We start from the raw sequence: 20,872 nt of genomic DNA, 5'->3' as shown, positions 1-20,872 counted from the left end.
GCTGTGACTCACTGTGTACACAGCCAGGACAAGTAGGGGTTGAGCAGTTCAAAAATTTCTGGTTAACTGAGCATGTAGTTTGACATAATTGAAAAGAGTATTTATCTTTATTCCACTTACATAATGGCTTCATTTTAATTCAGAACCAGATGTAAAACATTATGAGCAATTTGCTTTGATGTTCAGCTTGTGCAAACTTGTTGAAACTCCTAATCTATACAGGGACAACATTTTGATTTGTGACATGTTAGTGTTTTTATTATTATTATTATTATTATTATTATTATTATTATTATTATTATTATTATTATTATTCAATTCATAATTCAAAGACTGGACAAAGATTTTGCTTTCATCCATGTTAATGTTTCATGTCATAATAAATTTACCATGAACATAATATTTACCCGAAACAACTTCCGTCACTGCCAGAGGAAGGAAATGGCTCATGATCCAACTAAGCTGATTCAGTTTAGCAATGGCATCATATCAGTAGGACTTTTGTCATCTGTTGTGATGATGAAAGGACAAGAGATTAATTTAATAAATTCAGACTAGATTGTCAAAAGTGTTAATCACCCTGAAGATTAAAAAGATCTCCTGAGCAAGTCTCACCACTTAAAAAGATCAAAGTAAAGATCCCTAAAAAAAATACAATAAAAGGAAAGACTAAATTTAAATGTAAAAAGGAATTTCTTTAAAGACTTAAAACATACAGAAACAAGAAGCGTTTGCACAGTATTCTGCTTTTTTATTTTTTCTTTACTTGTTTTGAAAGATGCTCACCCTGCGGTCTTGCCATGATAAATCCCTGGACTAAGACCACCTCTACCGCTGTAATACTCCTGCTTGCTGGGGTGGCTGTATCAAAATGCTGACACTGAAGAACACCTTGTTCCTCTCTCAAACAATTTCATGAACCTGCTTTATTTGACACCCTGAGAATAAGAATTTCATTGGTCCCCCACTTGGCTAATTGGAAACCAGCAAAGGGTGTTCCATTCTAACAGCATTTATTCTCCACTGGGATTCTCTGACATAGATTTCTTTTTAGGATTGTATTATATTTCTATTTAGGATACACAATTAAGTAGTTTATCCCTGTCACATCATTTCTTTCAGGACGAATAGCTGGCTCACTTTCTCGGAGTGCGTCTCACAACTATTTTCCTCATCTTTTGAAGCTATACATGTTGCATAAGTAACTACCTTCACTGACACGGAAAGAGATGCTTGTTACAACAAAACCAGTAACAAGTTGCAAGTGCATCAGCAGGGAAAAACAAAACAGACAAAAACAAAACATTAATTTGAGAAAATAGTGATTTTGTGGGTTTTATGCTAAATATACCAGTTGAGGTCATGAAGAAAGGTCCCCGTATTTTAAATAGCACTTTTGGAGGTTGCAAAATGGTAAAATATGTATTTGAATTCAGCTTGTTTACAGAGAGAATCTGAGCTGTTTTGAGGAGCTTTGGGAACTCGCAGCTGGTTAACTTTAATTAATGCTTTGTTTTGTAATTCACACACTTTTGTTATTGATTTTGGCCAACAGGATAAAAGTCTGAAAGGAAGACATCACCAGCATGTCACCATATCCTACAGAAGTAAACTTAGAATCCAGACTTTCTGAATCTGCAAATAACCTTTTTTTTTATTTATTGTCCCTGATTTTCTCATGGTTAGTCAGGTTTAATAGCAAAATTCAATAGTTCTATTTATGTAAGAATTAACAATAAGTATATATGTAGTTTGACTTGGTAAACATTTTTTTTGTGTGTGTTACAGTAATAATGTTTATATGAATAAATAAAATAACTCAAAATGTATGCAGTATCTATTAATTTTGGATGCTGCATATGTACTAACTGTCATATATATCGGTAGATGTTTGAAAATATTTGACTTCAATTATATTAATCTTCATACAAACATATTCTTTTCAAGATCAGGATAAACTTGATATTATAGGGCTGTTTTTGTTTTCTTCTAACAATATATTTTAAATTGACAAAAGTTAATTATTTTAATATACATCGAAATAAAGTGGTTTATGGTGTGAGGCAGTAGTTTGGCTGCAGACTGTTGTCTCCCAGGAGGAGTTTTGAGTACAATGATGAGGCTTTATGAGCCAAAACGTTCAGGCATCACAGCTATGGCAGATTCAATCATTCTTAGCCATGCTGGAATCCAATAAAATCCAGGGTATGTTTTTAAATAAAATTAAAACAGATTATAAAGCAAAAAATAAAAAAAAAGATTTTACACAATATCCTCTCCTCCTCTGCTCCCACACACTTTGACATTTATTAATAGAGACACCAACCATAATTATAAATCATCCAGTATGAGTTTCTAAAAGTATGTTAAAATACCACAATTTTCTGAATTTAGATGACAGCAAAACTGAATAACATGATTGAATTGCTTTTAAAGAAGATGGCTCGCCACATAATTTATTCAAAGAGTGTTCCCTTAATAGGAAAGATGGCCAGGACTCTTTTTAAATTTATACAAATTTTGTGGGGCTTTTTGCAGCGACAAATTTTTAAAGTAGTTAATTTTGTCTATTCTGCAAAAGAGAGAAAAAGGTAGAGGTAACAGATGGGGAGGAGCAGGAGAAAACTACATCCATGCTCCACTTTCTCTGAGGTTTTATTAATGGGAAATTAAGCTCCATGAACAGTATGACTAAAAACCTTTGCAGTTTCAAGCATAGCTTTATAAAATCTCGGTGTACCTTGATTGCAGTAACCAGCCTATGCATAAACATATCAGAAGAAAGTAGTTCACATAATCAATTGCTTTAAGAATTAAGTTAAAAGTAAAGGTAATTTTATTTATATAGCACATTTTCAGCAACAAGGCAACACAAAGTGCTTTACAGGAATTTAAAGGAAGTACAAACAAAATAACAAACCAAGGGAAAAAGCAAAATAAAAAAAATAACAATAATAGAAAATAAGTTGAGATTTAAAAATGTAGTCTATGAATTAGGGGCAACCTGGTGATCAGGGTTCAGTTTTACTGTTTATCCTAAATAATCAAGTGGAAAGCTGAATAGAAGCAGTAAAAAATCTTTCCATATTTATATTAAGTTTTTCTTTATAAATACAATGTTGCAATGTTGTTGGGCAGGCTTGACTCTTCATTCAGATGATGCCGTGATTTCAAGATGATTCCACAAAATTTCTTTAGTTTCCTCCAATGACACGTGTACTCCCACCTATCCGAGTCCAATAAACCATTTTAGTGATGTGAAATGAAATGTACACAGAATAGGAAAATCTAGAAAACGTTAAAAAAAAAAAAAAAACCTGCATATCCTCAATTTTTCAGAATCCTTCAAAAAAGGAGGAAAATAACATAGAACTGAATAAAGGTTCTGCATATTACCCTTGATGTACCTAATAAAACTGTCAATGAAGATATTTACAATATTACTAAAGGACTTCAGCTCAGTCACTTACCATTGACTGAAATATTAATTCCCTTACTTGGCTTCTTAAATTTGAAATCATGACATCCTAAATTTGCATAGTGGTAAAGATCAATGTAGCTCTTAGAGAATTCTGTGGCACTTATTCAAAACAGTTCCCCTTTTCTCCCCCTGTGTAGTCTGTAGCAAAAAAGGGTGAACAGGCAGTGAGTGATGTGGGTAAAGAAAGTCAGACGCCTCCTTAGTCGTAGTCAGCCTCAGAGGATTTTGTCATGTTTCTTCACTTGGTAAAGTACCAGCAGCTCACCCCACATCACTACTGAGTCAGTGCCTGTTTTTCACTATTTGATGCTGTTTGATGTCTGGTGAGATGTGAAACATTAATAGTAAGGCAAAAAATATATAAAAAAATCTGTAAGACTAGTGTGGAGTTTTAAATCCTCTTTTATCGCATGAGTGACTTAGGGTAGGTGATAATTGTTCAGTTAGATGTCGCTGTGTTATGAAGGATGTCCTTCAAGCTGTTTCCTGATTTTCAGGGGACAGCTTGACAAACCTCACTTTGAATTTGGCTGAAAGCATGTCTAATTGAATTTTGATACGTAATTAAATCAAGCAATAAATCAGCCCAGATCCCACTGCAACTGACAATTCAAGACTCCTGAGCACCAAAAGCTAATTATGATGAAGTTATTATCTCGGCCAAAGGGAGTTCTTTGAATTGCTTCCACCCTGTATTGTGTGTCTTCGCTAGTAGTACATACTCAACCTTGAAGAAAGGGCAACTCTCGCATGATAGGACTGACGGATCCCATAAAAGTCGCCTGCGTGGTTTGTATCCCACCTCGAAGCAGGTGATTTATTTAGCGCTGAGAAAAGAGGAATTTTTACGGCGTCACATATTAGCGCACCAAGGCGAAAAATAATCGTATCTGTTTGTTGGGAGCAATTAGGCCTGGTTGTAATTTCTGTCAATAATCCCTCGATGTGTAGGAAGTGGCTATATTGATTTACCATGGATTTAGAGCCTCATCCTCATCATCTGGTTCCCAGTCTCATATGGTTAATCAATTACATCCCCTGTGATTTGAGCATGCCTTCAAACGCCGTGGTTGGCGCATGTAATCTCTTGACATAGGGTATTAAATGAAGTCTAATTATAACTTTGCAGCTATGTGCCACATCACACTGTTTTAATACCTTCACTAAGAAGACAAATTGGTGTGTCAGTAAATCAAGGTGTTTCACTTTGATTCAGTACTGAGTAACATCTAAGTTTCTTGCTAAGGCCATCACTTGATCCTTGTAAATAAATATGCATGAAAGAATAAAATATGTTTTAATGATCTATCTGCATTACAGCGGTCCTGAGTATTTGAGGAGGGAAAAAAGGTGTAATTTTCCACCTTCCTAGACAACCGCACTGGAGCCGTCTGGTATGCCTTCATGAATGAAAAGTCTATTAACACAACTATTACTAGAGTGGTTGTCTACTAAATAATGACGAGTAAAGTGAAGGTAGATTATATTTTTCTTATTATTGTTCCCTTTTTCTCTTTTATCCTCTTCTATATTCCCTTTGTTTTTAAATTCACCCAATTTGTTAGTCCAATTGAAAGAGAAAAAGGTTAGATTGTGGAGTAATTAACAGCAGCTAGCCTAATGAAATCAGTAGGGGATGCTACACTGGGAGGATCAATACCTCACGAAGAGTGAAGCAAGAAAGAGGGTTGTCCAGGGGAAAAACGTATACACAGACCACTTAATAATAATAAGCTGATGAAAAGGCAACAATGTGTCTACTTGTAAATCAAATCTGGTCTGGACACAGTGACATTATCGGCATCTTGTAATTCTGTTGGAGAAAATTTGTGTTTGTGCACGCTCAAGAAGTTTACAGGATTTACACTGCTCTCTGCGGTTTGCTGAAAGGGTTTTCCTTTATTGAATGTCAATAGGAATGTCAATACACTCTGGACAACAACACCAATGCAGAGGTAAATGGGTATTCTATTTATCTGAGGCTACACTTAAGTATATTGAAGACTTTATTAGCCCCTTTTGATGAGGAGGTGTTTTGTTTAGCAACAGTTTTATCACTGTGTCTAAGACGGGCTGCACTTGCCAGAAGAACAGGGGATGCAAAACCTGAACTCTGCTGTGTGCTTCTTGGCCGAAGCATTACCGTTTCTTGTTTCTGTGCAACATAAACAGATGGAACACACATCCAAGGTTTCTACTATTTTATTATGCATGCGTATGTCTGAATTTGTTTTGATTGTGTTGTGGCTCGCCTGGCAATTGTCACTTTGCTCCGATTGATAGAATTCAGACGCATCTTTCCTCATCTGCAGGAAAATCTCTTGACAGCCAACCCATGTGTTTTTCCACAACCTTCTCTAAACAAATTAGGTGGTAAACTGTGGCTACATTGACATTTCGGCATAATAAAGTCTAACAAGTCCTTCTCGACTATTATTTTTGCAAACTTTGTGCAGTGGAAAAGCTGAAATACGGGATAATCTGGTGAAAATAACCAATGAACCATGAGGAGAAAGTCAAAACAAATTTAGCAAGTCAAGAAACCATAGCCGATAAGGTCTTTGCTATGTTTTGTGCATGCGTCAACTTTCAAAGGTATTTACACTATCAAATAAACTGCTATGTAGGAGGCTGTAGAGACAGAAGCAGCAGATCTCATTATTTTACAACTATTAGGAGCATAAGGACCCCAGGAAAGAAGAGGCTTTAACAGTAGAGCTTCAAGTTATTATGAAAAATCCTTAAAGCATTTTTTTTCTTCTTTTTTCCAACAAGCCTGTCACAAATCCTGTCATAACACAGGTGCACTTAGGTGAAACGAGGTAACATAACATGGCAACCATCTGGAAAACACAGATTATATATATATATATATATATATATATATATTATATATATATATATATATATATATATATATATATATATATATATATATATATATATATATATATATCAACGTTGTAGTTGACGTGTTATCTCACCTCATGAATAAGGGTTATTATAGCATTTGGCTATAATAACTTGGATAACACCCTGGACTATAATAATAAAAAGAAAAAAATCAAAGAGTAAAATGGTCCTTTATAGTGGTGCTGAACCTTCAAATCAGATACCAGCTTGTGCCAACACTGGGGGTGTGCCCACATCCCACTCATGGAAAATGTAATAAAAAGCTGTTTGTGGCACAAATGACAAAAAAAAAAACTTTTTTCATGGTTAAGAGTAAATTAAACAGCTCCACTATTATTTTTGCAAACTTTGTGCAGCAGGAAAAAGAAATTTACTTTTGGCAAAGTAAAATTCTTTTTAATTGACCTTTACAAATAAATCAAATTTTTCTGTTTTTTTTTGTGTTTTTTTTAGTTTTGATTTTCTTTTAAGCCAAAGAAAAAAATATCGATGGAAATAATACATTTTCACATAAACTGAGAAAATGTAGGTATTTTGAGAGCATATATTTTTTAATTTTAAAATTGTTTTACCTTAGTAGCTTATCTATTATACCCAGTAAATGAGATTTTTTTTTTTTTTCTCAGGGTCACTGGCACTTTTTTAAATCTTCATCTTCTGCTTGAAGTGTGATTACTATGTTTGGCTCTGACAGGCACCACCTCACACATAAATTGCTATAAAAATATATCATCATGATAACTATTACAGTATGTTGCTATGCATGCACTGATTCAGATACTTAAACAAATGCATGTTCCAGATGAATAACAGGGCTCTCTGACCCAATTCTTTCAGTTGGAACAGAAATGCATTTTGACATATTTTGATTCTTTGTGTGCTCTAAATTTAAACTTAAATGTATACTGGGTGAGTCAGATTTATTAGCTCATATCCAATACTAAGCAGAAATATTTTTTTAATATCCTGGATATGAAAGCAGTGGGCTCATTGTCTTACATGCTGCATATCTAGTTTCCACAGTAAATGTAATATTAACTACCCCCTGTCACCTACGCACTGTTGGATTGCACTTGTTTCTTTTTTCCTTTTTTTTTCTTACCTTTGCCTATGATTTTTGCTTATTCTACCTCTATGGCAAACTGTCATGCTGCGGCTCAGACCTTTAGTGGTGAAGAGGAGCTGTTGCTGCACTTCCAGTTCATACTAGAGCTACATCTGTGCTATAGTCAGTTCAGTCACCAGATTATTGCAGAAACAGAAATAATTGCTTCTATACACTTCTTATGACATGTAGTAATGCTACAGTACATGTCTGTTGCAGTGGATGTTCATTTTGGTCCCATCTGCATTCAGTCTCATACATTGAACAGCTAGAATATCGGAAAATTCTGATACATTTGGATAGAGAAACAGAGCACAATAAGGCCTGGTGTTTTTAATCAATTATTTATCCAATATTTTAATGATCAGAGTGCCTGGGGTGATCAAAGGCAGGGCTGGAGCTTCACTGGCTTTGCTCGCTAAGACATCTCTCTGTACTTTGATGTGGTTCACCAACAAATGCACTTATCCAAAGCATAACTCTCTCCCTGGGTTGGAATTGAGTGCTTTGAAACTACTAATTTCAGAGAAATACAATACAGAAAGAGACAGAGAGAAGGTCACTGACCAGCCAAAGCTAAGGGAGAAAAAAGAAATTTACACTTTATAGTCTCAAACAATCAGATGTAGAACTACAATTTTGAATGCCAACTAAATAGGAAGCGACCACAGGTCAACTTTTCAGATCCCTCATGTACGTTATCATATATTTAATTGGTTGGCAAAGTCTCTTAGATGAAATACATGTCATTGGTGTTGAATAAAACATTAGTTAGATGGGAAATAGCTGATGGTAGTTTCTAGTAAAAAATGGTGTAAAAAGCCTGTCAAATGATGCAAATGAGAATTTTTCAGGTGGACATTGCAAGTTGGTGTTTAATATGCAAAAAAGTCATTAATTTTGCAGTAAAAATATTGGCTGGTTAAGAAGAGTTATTTGTTCTTAGAACAACATTGATAAGAGTAAGGAGTGATGGTTTTCCTCCACTCTTTCTGTTTGGCATAGTAAAATGTGTGTTGAAACTTGCCTATTTATTATATTTTTCTTGCCAATTTCAAGTCTGGAAATTTCTCGAACACGTCTGTCCTTGTGCAACCTTGTCTGTGTGCTTCAAGTAAATACATATATGAATATGAAATATAACCAAGGATAAATTGAGCAGTAGAAGTAATGATGTCCAAACCCAGGTGATGAGCAGAATGGAGGACTCAAAGACTTTAAGCCAGTAGATTTGAGGGTCGCCTTCTAAAAGCACTTTTCAATTCTCAACAGACGGAAAGATTTGTTATTAATTCCTAACAGGAAAATTCATGTATCCATTAGACGCACACAGAAATGCATTTTGACATAAATTAATAACGGGTCTGTCTTAAAAGTTATTTTGCACGAGTGTGGTTTTATTTTAAATAATTGCAATGTTATCTGATTTAAAATTAAGTTCTAGTTTTGGAACACCCAATATTTTACGTAGTTATAGACAAATCTCAAATATGAACATCAAATGTTTATTGTTTTTTTTAATTGGGGATTTTTGAAAATTTTCTTAATTAATGTAGTAATAAGACACACCTATATTTGTTTTTAAAAAGTCATACAAAGACTGCTTTGCCTTTACTTTGTCTTGTGTAGGTCTGTATAAAAAATGGGATTTATCTTGAAGAAAACAACTAAACAATAGATTTGAGGTCCTCAATTAAATAGTCTACAAACAAACAAAACAAAAAAAAAACATTGAAGTATGCAGAATCAGTTGAACAGACTTTTATTGATTATCAGTTTTTCAACTTAATTCTTAGTTTAAAAGAAACCTAAACTAATTATTTTGATGAATAATCTCAGTATGTGAAGGTTTGGGAATTTTAATCCTTTATTGCTCTCATAATAAATATTGCATTTGTTAAAAAGCTAATGTTCATGCCAAAGTTTTTACCTCCAGTAGTTTATTGGAAAGGTTTATTTCGAGAAACTTCTTCAGACACAGCCATTTGATTTTGGTCCATTGATGTGTATATTTTGTGGGCCAATACATTGACTAATTAGGCTTAGGGAGAAATATTTAGAGGACAATATTTCATGTCTATTTTTTACAAGTATTGTGAAATACTACAAAATATGTTGAACAAAGGGTGTGTATTTATAACGTGTCAAAGCTGTGCAATTTTAGGACATCTAGGCAGCAGAGTACTGTTCACTCAAATTCTCTTATACAGCATGCTATAAAGCATAACTTTGCATGCTACTTATTCTCATGACAGCAGACTTCTTCCACCTGTCAGTGGGGGTTTCTTTAGATAGTACACGCATGAACCTATACATTTAAAAATATCTAAAATGAATATTTTTTGGTATTCTGGGTAGGTCAGGGAGATGTGGACAGATACTGTATCTTCATGAGGTCTTTCTGCAGATAACTGAAAAGGTAACAGTGTTTCTTATAAAACTTTATGTAACATGCCTAAGTTGTTTTTCAGTTTTTTTGCCTCATACAAGGTCAGTGCAGATGGAAACACATGAAGCAGCTGGTCAAAAAAAGGCTTCATTGGCCTGACTCTAAAATATACCTTGCAACAATATACGTTGTTCTGTGCTGTTAATTCAATGCATGTCTATCTATGGATAGCACAGACTTCTAAGTCAATTATCAGCAGATTAATTTTGACATAAAAGAGACAGGGAGCCAAAAAGGCAATCCCTATGGTCTTATATGACTGACTAACTAGAAAAGCAATTTTATTGCTGCTTTGCTTTTGTTCATCATCCCACAAACCCTTAAACAAAACACCAGAGCTAGCTACTACTTGGTAATTAGATTGTGGTTAGATTTCTTAAAACATTTTTGCTGAACACTAATAGATTATTACAGCTATGCCTTTCATCTCAGTCTATATTCACAGCAAAGGTCATTTTAGGGTATTGTACAATCAGACAACTCCGGTCCATAAACATTCATATTGATGTATGAAATTAATCCAATGCTATTTAGGAGTCGTAGCAATAACAGAGTTAAATTATTTTCAGGGTATAATGTTTTTTGTTAAAATATCTGTTTATAAAGCTCTAGTGATTGCATTGAAACATGTAGGTGGTATCAATCCTCCTACTGAGTTGCTATAATATGGCAACTGTGGAAAGAATCAACTGTATTTTATCAGTAGTAGATTTATCTGGTTTGCTATGAACAGGAATGTAGCATGTTGATACTGAATGGAAATTATTTTACTTGTTCTTTATAAGTAAGTCTTGCAAGAACAATGCAGCTTCCATCACTTTATTTTATTTATTTATTTATTTTTTTGAAATTTGATAGTCTCATTTTGGATCTTTTTTATTTTTTTATTTGTGGTCAACATAATGAAGCCTTTTGTTTTTGGTGAATAATTTTGGTAGCTGTTTGATAGCTGTCGCTGTTTCTCTCTCAGCAGCAGAGTCCTGCGATGGCCAATTGTAGTAGAATAAAGCATTGAAAGGGTTTTCCTGTTCATTGTTTGACCATTCCCACAGCAGTCCGCTTGGCTTCTCCCCTTGACTAAGTGGGTCTTCACTGCCAGACTTCTTTATTTTCTTTGCAAATAAAGTTGCATTTTCAGATTATTATACACAGTACAAGAAAATTAAATTGGTGATTAAAATTAAACACTCTTATCTCTCTGTGAGTTATCTCAGTCCCCAGAGAGAGAGGATGCTATTTTGCAGGCTTGCGGGTGTCTTTTGTTCCCATTTAGAAGCTTGTCGCTGTTTATTGTTAATTTTGATGCTTCATTTGATATTCTGTTCACTTTCCTCTCTGAAATGCAGAGAAAACATCTTTATCAAAGTGCCAGATGTATTTGTTGTGTTGTCAGAGTGTCAGGTTTGCCTGAGTCTTCATATTTCTGAGATTTTTACTACCTTACATGTTTTGTTGAGTAGCCAACAGAGCACTGAAGTGTACTACCAAACTCTGCATTTGATTTTAAAAAACAAAAAAAAATGACATATACCCTTATTCCCAATTTGGACTTAAAATAACAGTAAAATCACAAATCAGTAAGGTTGTCAACTGTGAACTCTAGCTGACTCTAACAGAAACTGAAATGTTCCCAGCACATTTTTGTTTGTTAGCTCAAACAATTGGTTTCCAAAATAAATATTGAAAAAATTAAAGCCAGCCACTGATCCAAACTAAATTGTTCTTGTCTTTCAGGAAGCCTGTCAACTTGGCAAGATAACCTCCGTGAATGTAAGTCTCACACATGCTCCTTTTTTGTTCTCTCTTAGGCATAATCTGTGTGTCAGTGCAATATATCCATAGACGTTATAGGAAATTAAACTCGGCATCAATTATTTTTGTTCATTTCAATTTTTGCATAAGAATGACTTATTCCCAAAGGAATAGCTCAGGTTTTTTGAAGCTGGGTTATGAAGCTGTTGTGAGCAGGGCTTGTCGGTAATGTGGAAAACTGAAATATTTTTAGGCCTAGTTTATTATTTGATAAGAGGAAAAATGGAGTATGGAATATCCTTTGTATTTTTTTTTTAATTCTTCTTTGTTTTGCAACATTGTGACATTGTTGGAACATTATTTCCATTCATCCATACATGCATTCAGAGAAGTTTATGTTTCAGAGGAATATGATATTATGATCCCAATGCTGAGTATTATGATGCCAATACAGCTTCTGACTGACAAAATGTTTGACTCTTCATTGTTTTCAACAATACCAACACCCTTACCATTTCCTGTGAGCTTTTCATCTTGGCCACTAAACATACACATCTGAAGTTGCCGTCGAGAGAGTTGCTTTAGCTTGCCAAGTATTGTTGCCATTCAGAGTTGGAATGTTTGCACTTGTTTTGTAAATATAAGATCTTAAGACAAAAATGCAATCAAGCAATTTATTCCATTTCAATATTGCAAACATTGATCTTGCAATGACAACTGTGAATCAATATACTGTGTCAGGCAAATTGTTCATTTCTATGAAATGGAAAAACAATTTACTTACATAGCATATGTAATCTGAGCATTACATGCTATATAAAAACACATGAACCCTGTAAGAGCAGTGACTATCTTATCCACACTAGTTGTCAAAGCAGGCCTTGTTCCAATGCAAAGTTTTCTCATCTTAAAAAAAAGACACTAATTTCAAATATCTCATTTAAAATCTAATTGATTATATAAAAGTTTAAGCTGATATTGTGATTATAGAATAAAATTTTTTGAAGATAATTTTATGGTTATTTTACCTGGAATTGCACCAATATCAATATGTCTAATATTTTTCAATTTTATATACTGTTTAACATTTGCTTATGCTATTTACCACAGTATTTTCCTCCAATGAATAACAATAGTCTTATTTATTTGTAATAAAAAATATTGGGAGGTAATGTTTATAAGCTAATGTGTGTCAATAACTGTGCAATTAAGGTGGTGGAAAAATCTTTTTTTTTCTTTTTTTTTTTTTACTGACCCCACTCTAATTTGCCTTTAGCTTGACTCTGTGGTGAGAAATATGAGAAATCTTTCTTCAAACCTGGATTTCTCAGACAACTATCTACTGCAGGTAAGATACTGCCTGCTGATAACATCCTTAAAAGCATTTTAAAATATCTAATTAATACCGACAAACCTTTTCTAAATAACTAACACTGCAATAGAGTATTTATAGACTTTTTGAGAAAAGCCCGCTCAACACTTCCTGAGACTGACCGCTGAAAGTTGTTCACAGCATCAATTAAAACTCAGCTCCATTTCACACAAAAATTTAAGATTTAATTTTTAAAAAAATGAAGGAGAAGGGAATATTTTTTTTTACAGTTATTGTATCTGTCATGTAGCACACTTTCTTAAAAAGAGATAAAGGTCAGAATTGACTTTCAACAGAGGTCATAGGTTTAGAGAAGTAGCATCAAAAAGATTCTGCTCGAAACAAAAAGAAACTTCTTCAGGAATAAGATAAGAAAGGCAAAGACCAGGACATCCATCCCATGCTATCTCATTTATGTATAATATTTCTTACTGGAAATGGGTTGTAATGCAACTTCCAGCTGTATTGATTGTGTGTTGTAATGATGCATTTCATGAATGGGACTGATAAGAGTTTGCTACTTTTTTCAAACTATGCATTAAAATCTACAATAGATCAAAAATATAACTTTTTCTAACTACACTTCTCCTTGGAAAGTTAAGAAAATGTGTAATGTGACACTAATCGTGCTGGTATTCATATCATGATAAATCTGAGTGTCTACAGCACAGCAGAATTTCATACTTGAGCTATCATTTATCCTGATTATGCTGTGGCATCTGGCAATCAGAATTATTATTTTTTTTTTGCTCCATTTCATTTGTTGTTTTATATATGGTAGTCTGAGTCTACCCCTATTTATACTTGGTTAAACAATCCTTTGTCAATGCCAATAGGACAGAAAAAAAAAGGTTTTCTCTACCTGAAATTAGTACAGTGGTATGCAGCTCCAACTTTTTTTTCAGTTTCAGCAAAATATTGCTGGGGCTCTGTACAGAAAGGTTTGTTTGCTCAGCTTTTCTGGCTTTTTTTTAGCGCATTGCTTCTATTCTCTGTAATCTGTATTAATTTATACTGGGAATCTGTACAATGAATCCAAACATCTTGTATCTGTCACATTACAAAGATAAACTCAAACATCAACATATTTTATTAATTTTGTGTTATAGACCAACATAAAATTGTGGAAAATAAAGTATATGATTTTTACAGTGCATTTGCATTCAACCTTCTCTTTGTCTGATAGCTCTGAATACAAGGGTCTTTAAAAGTACTTAGAGTAAATAGAGAAACGTAAACATGAAGTCTGAGGGTGAAATGCTTTGTTAGGAACATTTGGATCATATATGATGGAGTTTGATTATTAAAGCTTGATTATTAAGGGCTTTGTATGTTAGGAGAATCTTAAATTTAAATTTATAAAGGAGCCAATGAAGGGAAGTTAAATAGGATAAGTGCGAGCGCTCTTTAATTGTTATCAGAATTCTTGCAGCAGAGTTTTGGATTAGCTGAAGGCTTAACTGCATTTTGTGGACTTTGTCATAGAGAAGAACTACAGAAGTAATAATTCCATGTAGTAGTTTTTCAGAATCAACCTGCAGAGGTTGTTTCTAATTTTGGCAATTCTGGAGATGAAAGATAGGAAGAATTAGTTTGGGATTCAAACAAAGAAAAAACACATAGGTTCTTCACTTTATTATAATTCCATCCAGACCTAGAGATTGACTAAGCACTTTGTTTTTCAGAGGTCCAGGTTTAAATATGACAACTTTTGCCTTGTCAGAATTGAAAAGCAGAAAGTTCTCCTGACTTCAAGACTATAAACTACTTAACTGACTGGATTCATCAGGATTTATGACATGATATAATTATCTATAGCTGAGATAAAGTTTTTAAAGCAGGAATAGATAAAGCCATATCCAAAGCTTTAAATAACGTAGAGAGCACTAAGATTAATTCAAGTTGGAAGGAGGATGACAGAGGTAAATGCAGGACAGATCAAACTATGTAGAAAACCCAATAAAGACTTAAGACTGGGACTAATCTTCATCGTTCAATTGAAAATGACTCTAAAGTTAGAGACAGAACTATAATCCTGACATGCTTTATCATAAATTCTTCTGCTTGAATGATCTAGTCAAACTCCAAATGTGTCAAATTGCAAATCAAAGGGAAAGCTAATCTATTTTATCACTGTAAGCTATTCTACAGATAAAAAATAAGATGGATTCACTCTAGATGTACAAAGTTGGCAAGATGTGCCCTCAAAAGTTGTATTTAACTGTAAGATAGTGTATTTCTAAAAATCCTTGATTCAGTAGATCTATATGAATAACTGTGCCACAATTTTCAGCTTATTTGTAAAAACAAAAAGATTGTTTTCCTTCCATTTCAAATTTGTAATTCATAAAAGTTTTTTGTCCTCATGAAATTACAATAAAATCTGTTAATCTTTAAGCTACAAACTTAGAGTTGTGGTTTAGCAGTTGTATCAAAACTCTCATGCCTTCTTATTTGCAATGTGTTGTTTTTTTGTTTGTCTTTATGTCATAGTGGTCAGTGTAAATCTATCACAGACGAGTCAATAGCGAATAAATTGATGAAAATTAATTTGATTTGTCACAAATCACTCCTCATTCTTCCAACGCCCTTGTCAGAATCACCACCTTCACTCATGTTCCTGCTAAACCATCAGCTCACCCCCAGAAACACATTTCCTAACACGTATTGGGCTGCAATGGAACAACGTGTAACAGAAAAAACTCAGCTCGGAAAAAAATATCATCTGCCAGCAGATTTTGTTGATGCACATTTTTGACATCATAGAATATGGGGAGACATTCCGCTTTGGATTGAGGTATTCCTTTATAGTTTTCTGTTTTTTTCCTTTCCCTTTTCATGTGTGATGTAACAAATCACCATCTCCTCGGAGCAGATTTATGCAGGTCTAGGTGTGCCGTGAGGTGATCCTTATCTGAAATGGCAGAGCCAATCTCCCCTGATTCACTTCTAAGTGGTCCCTGTTTATCACTCAAAGTGAGGTGGTTGTCAGCCAAGTCCTTTTCCGTGGTGCGCCGACTTCTTTGCTGTTTGGAGAGAGTGATAGTCAAGGTAAAGTGCATGGTATAATAAAACTCAAAGAGCTGTGGTGAGAGAAGGACAAGGTGGCAGGCACTTAGCCTCCAGTCCTCTATCTCAATGTAACGGACTCCTAATCTAGTAACCCGTGAATCCTGCCTCGTCTGCTTGGTTACTGGAGGTGCTTGGTGGTGGGGTGCAGCGGGATAGGATTTTCTGGCAGGTTACATGCTAGAAATTGGCGTGCATTTCTGCTGTTTATTTTATCTCTGTGTACATACTTCTAAAGGCAGTGTTTTGTCTGACTCAAAGGGCTTTGTTTGGTCTTGATATCTCTTACTGCAGCTTGTCTTTGCTTTATGGATTTCTGGCAGCTTCTCTAAATAAGTGATCATGCTTGACAAAACCTTCACCTTGACTCCTGGTTGTTTGTTTTCCTCTGCTTTGTTTGTCTCAATGTTTTATTCACATCAATCATTACCACTGGGAGCAAAAGTTTTATTTATTCAAGACCCAATAATGGTAGTTAATCCTAATTAATATTGTAGCTCTGAATAACTTGGTATTGAGCACATCATGAAACCAAATTAGGCTTTTTTTCACATCTGGCATCAGCTTGAATGAGCTTGAATAAACAAAAGTCTGAAAAAAACCCCCCAAAAAACAGGAAGACACTCCCTTTACGCAAAGTGATTATGTCCTAATTGTCACGCGCAGCTGTTTGTTCTAATAGATTCTGGATGTCATTGTTGGAGCAAGTTTTTTAATAATTGCAATCACGTGGAGAGGGAGTCGTGCTTTTTTTTGTGGTGCTGCCAACCCTCTGTAGTGGGCCCTTTCTTTTCCTGGAACCTGGGCAATGCTTTAGCTTGCATCCTCCAGCAATTTCAGAAACAGCTGCCAAAGCTGTTTGAGAACAAGTAGATATTTAGACTACTTGAAAGCTTTTGCAAACATGGCACTCAGAGCTCTGTAACTTGCCAGTAAGGTATCTGGCTCATTTTTTGTCTTAGGAAATAATATGTAAAATGAAGAAAGGAAAAGATTTGTTTTACAAAGCCCATTAATTGTTTTTATTCTGATCACATAAAATTTAAACCAGAGAAAAGAAGAATATGACTTCTTTATTTTCCCAATAGAACACAGCACAACATAAAGGTTTTGTTTCATAGCTGTCAGTTGAAATGCACTTTGTTCCACTGCCTGCCCTTTCCTTCTCTCTCATTTTTCTTATTTCTTGCGTTCTTACCAACAAATTCAGACAACAAGAGATTTGCCTCAGGATCTTGACGAATCAAGTAAATAGAATATTTAGCAGGCTGTTTCAACATCACAGCGTTTGAAAATCGCTCAGTTGAGCTTTCAGGGAGCTAATTGTGTGGATTTAGGTTAGTCGACCCTTTCTGATAGTTTTCAAATGAGGCATTTTAGTTGGTTTTTGGCAGCCTGTCCTTCATTAGAGCTTGGGTTTATTTTAATCTTCCATTCACCTGCTTTACAGCCCTTGTTTGTTCTGATGGAGAAACAATATGCATTTATCAGTGCACTGTAGAGGCTGAAGGGGGAAAATATGTGAGAAGAAGAGCATCACCTCCTCCTGAGCTCAAAGAAGCACTTGTATCTTGCTTTTGTTGCTATAGCAATGAAGAAAATTAAGATCGTCATTTGCACATCCGTTGTATTTGCTCTGAAAGACGTCTTATCGGTTTGACCAAAACTCTGAATTAAAGTGCAATGCAATAGCCAAACCAAAAAGTAGATTTTGCTTTTTAGCTTCTCTGTGATGTGACGTTAAACAAGTAATAACGTGGGGAAAAAGGGTCAACTGTCTTACTAAAAATCTCAACTTGTGTTTATTTTAATCTCAGTATTTATACAGCTGTTCTATGAAGACATTTAAGGTTTCCAAGGGAACAGTAGTAAAGCGACATCCTCATGGTGACCAAAGAAACAAAACCAGACCAATCAGGGTAAATCTGGCCTTTTAAAAAGAGTGCCAAGAAGGGAGCCATTCTTAAAGTCTTTAAAACTCTTTAATGTTTCACATAAGTCATGTACAAGACATCTGTGAAATAAGTTACTATGGTTACACTAACAATGCACATCACCCTACACGACCCATACTTAGGGTACAAAATGGTGCATCATGCTGTGATGAGGCTTTTCAAAAGGAACGGGAATATTATTCAGAGTTGAGGGAAAGCTAGATGGGGCCAAGTATAGTCCTGTTTTAAAACCTATTAAAAGGCTCAAAAGACTTGTAATTGTGTCAGAAATGAAACAAAATGAAACATACAGTCAATGCTACAATGAAATGGTTCTGATCAAAACATATTAATGTGTTAAAAAAGCTCAGTCAAACTCCAAATCCCAGTCCAATTGAGATGCTGTACCAAGACTTAAAATTCTTTAAAACTGAGACATGCTCCATCTCTTCCTGTAATGTTTTAGTAGTGATGGTAGTAACAGTAGTGATTTTTAATGTAACTAATTTATAGAAAAAAGAAAACTAATTCAAACAAATGTGTTTTCCTTTGACAGTAAATTTGATAAATTGTTACTGGATTATAAAGTATCTTACTTGCCCATCAAGAAAGTCAAAGTATTTACCTATGTGTCTGTTTGAATGATTTTTTTTTTTTTTTTTTTTTTTTTTTTTGCTATATCAATGACCCGTGTGTGTGGTTCTGACTCTAAGAATGTTCATGTTATTATACATTGCCACATACAGGACCCGTTTTCTTTTCTAGCTCCAAAGAAAGGTCGCAACATGAACTTCTGCAAACCTCTGGAGAAATCAAAGAGCCTTGCACTGTTCAGAGGAAAACACACACACTCATGTGATCCCAGTGACTTTTACAAATCAAAGTCTCAGCCTACACACGTTTTTTTTTCTACCTCTTTTGTGCCTAATTTGGGGTGAGCGGAAAAATTAGGACATGGTTCAACCTGTTAACACACATCCCATCTATTCTCAGGAAGAGTATCAAACAGGTCCTCAATTATAAGTCTTGCAGTTACTTTATTAGCTGGAAAGTAATTCAATAGACTCAACAGACCAGAAGCAGTTCTGGGTTATGAGGTCGCTCTCTCAATTTCTCTCAATTAGCAGCTCTAATGACAAGATAAAGTTTGGTCATATTTCAGCGTTGGAAGGAGGTGACGATGATCGATGCAGTGTTAATCATGCTACTCTTAATACATTTAGGCACTTAATATCTTCTAAATGTTCCCATCCACCCATCAACAACCATTGCTGCCACCGTTCATGATGATGTTAATAGTCTTTGTTTGTGGAAGTGTGGAGAATTTGCCTCTTTGAATTGAGGAATTCGCTAGAATGCTTTTTCAATAACAGGCTCTTCATATCCTAAAACAGCACACTCCTGTTATGTTTTCCTCTGGTGACCAATAAATGAGCCAGTCAGTATTTTTTTTCAAAAGAAACACAAGAAAGTCAACGTAGTAGAAACTAGGGTTAAGGGTTACACTTTGAATTGATAATTACATTGGTTTAGAGACACACTGGGACTTTTAAGATGGTATATTCATACACAAACACACACACACACACGCAAATACACGCACTCATAGGCACAGAAGTAGGGCTTCCAAGACAAAACACTATTGTTTTTTTTCACCTAGCTCAAATGATAAAATACATGCAGATAGTTTTTGGAATAATGTGGCATTGTTTTGAGATAAGCTACCTCTGTTTTTTCTTTCTTCTCCTTAGTGTAACCGAGGTGACTGGAATTTTGACTGCAGTGCTCAATGCATTCAGATATTACATTTTGAAATATTGAACAACAATGTTCCTCACCAGAGGAGATTTCTTCCTCTTTTTCTTTAGCTTAGTGGATCTTGCTGTGAGGTTATCATTTAAACCCCAATGCAAGAGAAAAATTTGTAGTTTGTATGTTCTCAAATGCAATACTTATTCTCAGACAAAAATGGAGATGGTATTTTAACATCAGTAAATTAACCCCTAACCACAAGACTATGAGTCCTCTTTAATGGCTTGTAAATTTAGCTTGTCTCTCATAAGGCTGTCTATTTATCTTCCATAGACACAACGTCGTGTGACCTTCCATCTTCCGGATGGTTCCCAGGAAAGTTGCAGTGACAGTGGGCTTGGGGACGCAGAGCCCAGCAGCACAGCCAGTGCCACCCAGCCTCTCCCCCTAAGCTTCCCCCAAGAGGAGTACTATGAGCAAGCGTCACCTAATAGTCGCACCGAGGGAGACGGAAACTCAGACCCTGAATCCAGTGAGTAGCGATCTGTTGCATTTTGAGAGAGCAAGCAAACATTTGACTTTGTGTTTTATTTTGTACTTCAAATGCTGACAATTTGAATTTACCATCTATGATTTTAGATGGTACTAATACTCAAAAATAATGTTTAAAGTTTGATTATGACAAATCAGCCTTGCAAATATTAAACAATCAGACGATACTTGTCAGAAACCTAAAGCAAGCCAGCTGCACATTTGGACTGCTCTTTCAGTGTGAAGAGCAGATATCTTTTTTGATACAGAGCATATGGCCTTCTGCCAAAGATACATGTATGAAACTGCATGCGGGAACCACGAATCAACATGAAAGGTTATCAATCAGTGTTAAAACAATTAGATTTTCTAATTGAAGTAGACTGTACCAATGAATGTACATTATCTAATAATAATGTCCATTTCCCTGTGATGTGACAATGTAACCACTTTAAGAAAATATCGCTGTACACCACAGGTTGAAAATCTTGAGTTGCAACATAATCAGGCATCT

The 20,872-nt window shown here is 34.9% G+C and overlaps 1 protein-coding gene across 5 annotated transcripts in view; it reads left to right on the top strand.

Annotated features, from left to right (window-relative positions):
- Nucleotides 1-20,872, top strand: part of pcdh11 (protocadherin 11) — a 203,360-nt gene that overhangs the window by 126,393 nt on the left and 56,095 nt on the right. For 3 of the 5 annotated variants that reach the window (XM_055034075.1, XM_055034073.1, XM_055034076.1), the window contains 3 exons: nt 11,683-11,718; nt 12,977-13,048; nt 20,161-20,359. In XM_055034075.1, coding sequence (XP_054890050.1) covers nt 11,683-11,718; nt 12,977-13,048; nt 20,161-20,359 — 307 coding nt within the window. The remainder of the gene's footprint in view (nt 1-11,682; nt 11,719-12,976; nt 13,049-20,160; nt 20,360-20,872) is intronic. The other 2 variants (XM_055034078.1, XM_055034077.1) reach the window with 1 other exon arrangement.

Source organism: Poeciliopsis prolifica, unplaced genomic scaffold, assembly GCF_027474105.1.
Source record: "Poeciliopsis prolifica strain line A6 unplaced genomic scaffold, Auburn_PproV2 SCAFFOLD009, whole genome shotgun sequence".
NCBI classification, from domain to species: domain Eukaryota; kingdom Metazoa; phylum Chordata; class Actinopteri; order Cyprinodontiformes; family Poeciliidae; genus Poeciliopsis; species Poeciliopsis prolifica.
The sequence above is the reverse complement of the archived record's forward strand: the minus strand, read 5'-3'. Positions and strand labels throughout refer to the sequence as shown.